Source organism: Bacillus rossius, assembly GCF_032445375.1.
Source record: "Bacillus rossius redtenbacheri isolate Brsri chromosome 9 unlocalized genomic scaffold, Brsri_v3 Brsri_v3_scf9_1, whole genome shotgun sequence".
Lineage (NCBI taxonomy): Eukaryota > Metazoa > Arthropoda > Insecta > Phasmatodea > Bacillidae > Bacillus > Bacillus rossius.
In genome coordinates, this window is record NW_026962012.1 from 15,632,038 (window position 1) to 15,639,381 (window position 7,344).

Sequence of the window (7,344 nt, forward strand, 5' to 3'; positions counted from 1 at the left end):
AGATTTTGTACATAATTACCAATGATATCTTCTTAGTGAGTATATTTGCACTGAATAGTAAACCATCTAATGTACATATAATTTTTTTTTATTGTAAAAATATTTTGGAAAAATATATAACAATGATTTTTTTTTTACAATGGCACAATAGAATTTTTAATCAAGTTAAAATTAGCTTAAAACTGTAATATAAATTTGGTTTTTTTTGGGTTAAAGCCCTTATTCTATGAAAAAAGGTTTGCATTTAAAAAAAACAACCAATAAGCTGTATTTACTATTTCTGTACATTCAGGTCTTTTAATGAATATATCTAGCCGACTAAACCAACTCCATCGAATTCTGTCGAGTCATTCAGATTCTGTTTTTGTCATTCATGCATGATGCAACATTTACTATCCTCTTAATGAAAGAGATTTTGCTCTGATGGTCATCTTAAGAAATTTATGTTGTGAAACAATTGCATAGCTTATTATTTGTAAATTTTTTATTAATGTAAATTTTAAACATTACCTGTACAGTTAGACTCTAGTTGTGGAATTAATTTGGTATATCTATGGTTAATTAAGTAGCTTGGCTTCTGGGTTGTAGCCGTGCCCTTGGCGAATAATTCACCGGCGTTTCGGCCGATACTGCAGTCGCCATCATCAGGGAGCAGTTACCTACTACGGCTACAACCCAGAAGCCAAGCTACTTCAGACGATGGCCTGAAAGCCTGCGAAAACTATTGTTAGTTAGACTGAGTTTTTCCTTCCGAAGGTTACCACCATCTCTTTCATTTGTCATCTCTTTCATTAATACAATAATTTATGAAAACGGAAACGAGAACTAAGGCCCGTTCTACAATGGGACGGAACGGAGACGGATCTCGCGCAAGAGAGGTTCTTCGATAGAACGCAGACCGATTAGCGACCAATAGAAGCCGAGTATTCGGCTGCGGTGGTAGCCATGTTTGTTTCACGTACAAGGATATTTAGAGCTATATTATTACTCAAAACATGTGGTTTCTGATGTATGTGTTGTGTGTGTGGCTGTGTGGCTGGAGCAACTGCCCTGTGTGGCTGTGTGGCTGAGTGGCTGTGAACCTGAGAAACTGCCCTGTGTGGCTGTGTAGCTGTGGACCTGAGCAACTGCCCTGTGGGGCTGTGTAGCTGTGGACCTGAGCAACTGCCCTGTGGGGCTGTGGACCTGAGCAACTGCCCTGTGTGGCTGTGGACCTGAGCAACTGCCCTGTGTGGCTGTGGACCTGAGCAACTGCCCTGTGTGGCTGTGGACCTGAGCAACTGCCCTGTGTGGCTGTGTACCTGAGCAACTGCCCTGTGTGGCTGTGTACCTGAGCAACTGCCCTGTGTGGCTGTGTACCTGAGCAACTGCCCTGTGTGGCTGTGGACCTGAGCAACTGCCCTGTGTGGCTGTGGACCTGAGCAACTGCCCTGTGTGGCTGTGGACCTGAGCAACTGCCCTGTGGGGCTGTGTGGTTGTGGACCTGAGCAACTGCCCTGTGGGGCTGTGTGGCTGTGTACCTGAGCAACTGCCCTGTGTGGCTGTGGACCTGAGCAACTGCCCTGTGGGGCTGTGTAGCTGTGGACCTGAGCAACTGCCCTGTGTGGCTGTGGACCTGAGCAACTGCCCTGTGGGGCTGTGTGGCTGTGGACCTGAGCAACTGCCCTGTGTGGCTGTGGACCTGAGCAACTGCCCTGTGTGGCTGTGGACCTGAGCAACTGCCCTGTGTGGCTGTGGACCTGAGCAACAGCCCTGTGTGGCTGTGGACCTGAGCAACTGCCCTGTGTGGCTATGGACCTGAGCAACTGCCCTGTGTGGCTGTGGACCTGAGCAACTGCCCTGTGGGGCTGTGTGGCTGTGGACCTGAGCAACAGCCCTGTGTGGCTGTGGACCTGAGCAACTGCCCTGTGTGGCTGTGGACCTGAGCAACTGCCCTGTGTGGCTGTGGACCTGAGCAACAGCCCTGTGTGGCTGTGGACCTGAGCAACTGCCCTGTGTGGCTGTGGACCTGAGCAACTGCCCTGTGTGGCTGTGGACCTGAGCAACTGCCCTGTGTGGCTGTGGACCTGAGCAACTGCCCTGTGTGGCTGTGGACCTGAGCAACTGCCCTGTGTGGCTGTGGACCTGAGCAACTGCCCTGTGTGGCTGTGGACCTGAGCAACTGCCCTGTGTCGGCAGCGGCAGCACGGCCCCCGAGACTGCCCCCTCCTCGCCGCTCAGCAGGGAGGCTGTGGTCCAGTGGTACCTGTGCAGCGAGGTCCCCAGAGGCGCCGGCATCTGCCTCGACACTGTCCAGCCCTGGTTCCACGGTAACAGTCACTCACACTCTCCCACTCCATTCAACTAGGATATTGCTAAGTTACTGGACGTTAACTAATGTAACTAATTAGTTCAGAAAGTTTTACACATGCCTGGACTGCACTGTTTGTACTGTACTGGTAGTCTCGTTCTGAAATAAAAACTAAAATAAATAATTTAAAATGCTTTGTGGGCTATATGAGCGTTACTTGCCTCAAAATATAGTAATAGGTTGAACGTGCATTTTTTTTATCATAATTGTTCAATCTTAAATAGTAATAATTATTTTGGTTTCAAATTTTTTTTTGTTCCATTTCAATGCATACTGCAAATTTATTAATTTGGCTTTAGGACACATTGACTACATGAATATGTTTTTAAAACAGGGGCGCAACAACTAAATTTCCAAAGGGGGGGCCAATATACCTTTTTATAAAGAATCATTGATCCCCCCCTATTAAAGCGGGGGGTCCGGGGTCCCTCCCCCGGGAAAATTTGTATTTCAAGGTGGAAAATGGTGCTATTTAAGCAGTTTTATTATCTAAAAATTGATTACACAGCACTTTCTTTGCCCTCGTTTGCCCCCACTTCATGGTTTCAGAGGGGAGGGGGGTGCAAATACCCTTCCCCCCCCCTGTTGTTGCGCCCCTGTTTTAAAAGGTATACTGGGTGTGGTAAAGGAGGTAATGGTTGTGTGCACACACGCAGGTGCACGGTGGCGACTGTTCTCGGCTGTGCAGGCTTGATCACCAGGCAGGAGGCGGAGTCCCTCCTCCAGGGCCGGCCTGTGGGCTCCTTCCTCGTCAGGGTGTCGGAGAAGGTGTGGGGCTACGCCATCAGCTACCGGGACGCAGACCGGTGCAAGCACTACCTCGTTGACGCTTCCAGCGGCCATTACCAGTTCCTCGGCGCCAACCACCTCGTCCACGATTCCTTGGGTGAGTTGCACTTTGACTTGTCCAGATCCCTGGTTTCTCCTTTCCCGACTCGTTTCAGCTGCACCTTAGCTACTAAAAGTAACAACAATTTCAGAAATTGTGTTTGAAAACACATCTTGTGTGATTGGTTCAAATCTTTCAAAGACAGTGTCTCATTATTAGAGAAGATTTTATGTTTCTTAAATGCAGTGTTTTTTTTTCTTATAACAAATTCCAGAGCTAAAATCCAAGTTATTAATTAATGTGCACTTTTATTTGACGACATATAATTTAATAAAAATGAAATCTTTTCAAAATGCTTGAAAGTAACTAAAAAAAAAAATCCTATTTTTCTAAATGTCTTATATTTGTCCATTTAATAATAAGGTGCAGAAATATTCTGTAAATTTTTGAGTTATTAAAATACAGGTCGGGTAACTCAAGATTGGCTTCTTTCAGATTTTGAAGTTTTAAAAGAGCTCTCTGGTGGCACTTTCATCAGTAAGAGTGATTTACATGGCTTCTTTTGAAACAGCAAGGGGGAGTTGGAAATAAACAATAAACATGAGTTTTGTTGGCATAGCACAAACGCCAGGGAGCCAGTAAGGTTCAGGGGGAGGGGCTGCCTTCGCTAACAGCCGTAGCGAAGAGGAGAGGAAGGAAGAGGAAGAAACCCTGTAATAGACTTCATTAGTTCTCCCCCGTGCCCTGTTCTTCTGCATTCCAAAGTATCCTGTCTGATTGGTCAAACATGTACCAAAGTTCAGAAAGAAGTAAATTTAGGTGCAGAATGGTTATTTTTTTTAATTAAGCTGTTCCTTTCGTTGAAAACGTATACAATTAAAGAGTCTGAACATCTGGGAGTTAAAGCTACACTCACATAGTGACACAGCAGGTAATGCCGGGGGCAGGCTAGTGGGACACTAGGCCGTTGGTGATGGGTCGTGGGTACTCTGCCCCCGCGTGCCCCGCCAGGTATGTGGCTGGAAATCTACCCTGAAATTCCCTACTTGGCTGTGAGGCCGCTCGGCCGTGTGGAGGACGGAATGGTGCGGAATAATCGTAGACGACACAGTTTATATTAAATTGGCTTTTTGGCTTTTAATCCACAGACTTCTCCGGTGGTACGCATGGGTACGCTGTACTCCCTATACATACACTACGCGGTGGCAGAACCGCTACATAATCTATGATAATGCGCTATGCGGCGCCTGAGCCATTGTACTATTACACTAACACACGCTGATTACAAATCCAAAACACGACATTAACATGACACTGTGAATTTGCCGAGGCAGTCTCGCGGTGACGTGATTACTAGTTCGCTGGAGACGGCCAGCACCAAATGTTAATTGTCTTAGGAGGGCTCAGTGAGCGTGATCCTAAATTATAGTCCACACTTACGTGAGGTTGTAGCCTGCAGGCGTATGCGCGGCGATCTTAATGAAAACGAGTTGGCTGGAGTCGGCCATTGCCGTAAATTGCGTGGTCCGCGACGCGGTGCGGAATCGCCAAGAAAATGGTCGAGATTAGCCCGGGTTCACGAAATACACGCCGAGTCTATGTGAGCAGCTATGAATTAAAAAGATCTGGTTATTAAATCAAGTACAGAGTGAACGATCGGTGGAACAAAAGTGAAGGCTGCTCACGGACACACGTCTTGACCCGGCGCGGAGTGGTTGGAGACTGCCGAGCATGGCCGCCTCACAAGGGAGGGAAACTTTCACCTCCTTTGTGAGTCGGCGCCAAAAACTTATTATCAACTTAATTTGCTCTATTATAAGCTAAAAACACGTTCCAGGTGCTCAATTAAAAGGTAGCACCTGGTGATTGGGTGCTTAAGGCTTAACAACTGTTTTATAGTATTTAATTATTAGAATTGTGGCATCAAGTTGGCGACTGTAAATTTATTAACACATTGTCTCCCTGTGAACTGCATTAGTGGGATTTCTCCTAATCTGACTTGATCATTGTCACGGGAACTTTAATTAAGGCCAGTGGCCGCGGTGACTGTTAATGAGGTTCGTTGTCTGCTCCGTGCGTGCGGTGCTCGCACGGAGTAGCTACGACGCACTTGTTTAATGCCTGTGAATTAATAATTGTGTCCTAGTGTCTTGTTCCTTAATTGTTTTATGGGGTAGAGCCCCCAGGGTTTCGTGCCCTTAAGTTTATTTCAGTCTAGTGGGGTCACGCCCGAGGCGCTCGCCTGACTCATTCCCGCTGGGCTGGGGGTGCGCTCCGAAAAAGGGATCTGGTACTAGTGGTGCCGAGCACGAGCTTATAGGCCATGGTCGCGATGTCGTCAGTGCATAGATTTTATTTATTGAGCATAAATAAGCCACCTCAATTAATTTACTTCTACAAACAAATTATTTGCTGCAGAATACTACTTTCTTTTTTCTTCAAAATGAAATTTGTCAAATCTCTCTCTGTGACATAATTTGAAGTAAAGTATGCAAGCAAGTTGATATGCTTGATGTTAATACTGAGAATGATGCTTAGTATTTGTAGCCAAAGTTTGTTATTACAGAATTGTTATTTTATTTTTTGTTTCCTTTAGTTGTTCATGCTGTAAATTAGTTCCACGTAGTGGCGCGTGCTGTAGTGTGGTGTTGTTGCGTAGCGGACATGGTGACGTACCACACGCGCAACGCCATTACTGCGGCCGGCGGCGAGCTGCTCAAGCTGCCCTGCCCGCACGGAGCCGTCCCGGCCATCCTGCGAGGGGTGTCGTGGTCGTAGTGGCAGCAGTGAGGCCCGCGACACTCTGGCCGTCTCCGCGACCCACCAAGTGCCTCCCCGCTCATTCCGCGCGGTCGCGTCTGTGTTACCACGTACCTGCGCTTTCCATTACGCCCGCAGTCAACAGTTCAGGAATACCATGTTCAAGGAAGAGAATGATGAACACAAGTGAACTTCCATACCTTGGCATTTATCGAGTATATGTACATATAGTGAATGTATAGTTCCTCACAAAACTTGAGTATGAACATAGTTGTTTCATAAAATAAGAGTAATAGGTTAACCTATTTTTAATATGTTCAGAGTGTATTTTACAAAATTTAATTCGTACTGCTGTAATTATTTAATGTTCACTGCATAGATAGAATAAATTTTTTTCTATTGTTTTTGAATGTTTAGAAAATAATTGTGTTAAATTCTCTGATAGGGCTAGTTAATGAGCTCACCAATAGCATAATAGTGCATCTGATCCCTAAGCCCACCGCACACGAACCAATAGAAACAGATCAGTCTCCGGTACAGTTGTCGGATGTAGTAGATTGGATGTAACACTACACACACCAACTGATGCAACGAAAGCTTGGTCTGTACCCATCACTGAAAAAAAGTTTTTTTGTTTAGTCCTAAGTTACATTACCTGATATATGATTTGTACCTAATGGAAAATGATGTCTGAGCTCACATTTTCTGTGAATTGTCAACCATTGTGCCGTCCAGTGTTGCCAGTGCACGCAGTTAGGCTGTGGCTACGGTGATCGTGACAGAGCGGAGAGTGGTGAAGTGGCATCGTGGAGGGTAGCAAGGAGTGATAGAGCTGTGTCACTTTACCAACCACCACTTGTTACTCGCTGCAGGTCTCACACAGTACGTTATTTCACAGCAGCTCAGGATTTCAGCATGAACTGCATTCAAAAGGTCATTTGTTGCCGCATTTCTCCTTCTGGGTGCTGCGGCAATAATATTTAATTTTCACATTAGAATCCGTTTTTATAACATGGCAACGCCATTACCTCTTTTCTAAACTTTATGGTATATTAGTCAATGGAGTCTATGGCATAGACTCTATGCTACGTCTGCCACTCGTCAGCCATTTTTGTGGTTGTGCATCATTTGTTTTCGAGTGGTACCATGTCATTGCAAGAAAAAAAATATTCCATTGGATTTGACAGTAAATTTGTATTTTTTGGTACAAGAGACTCATTATTTAGTGAATGAAATGTTTAATGTATAGCTAGAGACTGTGCACATGCTTATTTTTGATCTTGGTTCCATAAAATAAAATAAAAATGTTTTGATAAGGTAGACAAATTTGCAATGCATCACACGTACTAACACTGCAGCTTTAATCAAAATCAGCCACATACCTAACTATCATACTCTTTTCGGA

At 45.2% G+C, this 7,344-nt stretch overlaps 1 protein-coding gene across 2 annotated transcripts in view; it reads left to right on the forward strand.

The window, feature by feature from the left end:
* The window catches only part of LOC134542671 (SH2 domain-containing protein 4A-like), a 48,042-nt gene extending 41,699 nt beyond the window's left edge, over window positions 1–6,343 (forward strand). Inside the window, exons 7-9 of one of the 2 annotated variants that reach the window (XM_063387108.1) lie at window positions 2,179–2,309; window positions 3,039–3,236; window positions 5,839–6,343. In XM_063387108.1, the coding sequence (XP_063243178.1) occupies window positions 2,179–2,309; window positions 3,039–3,236; window positions 5,839–5,957 (448 nt within the window). In that variant the 3' untranslated portion in view covers window positions 5,958–6,343. The remainder of the gene's footprint in view (window positions 1–2,178; window positions 2,310–3,038; window positions 3,237–5,838) is intronic. The other variant, XM_063387109.1, reaches the window with a different exon arrangement.
* Window positions 6,344–7,344: the final 1,001 nt, after the last annotated feature.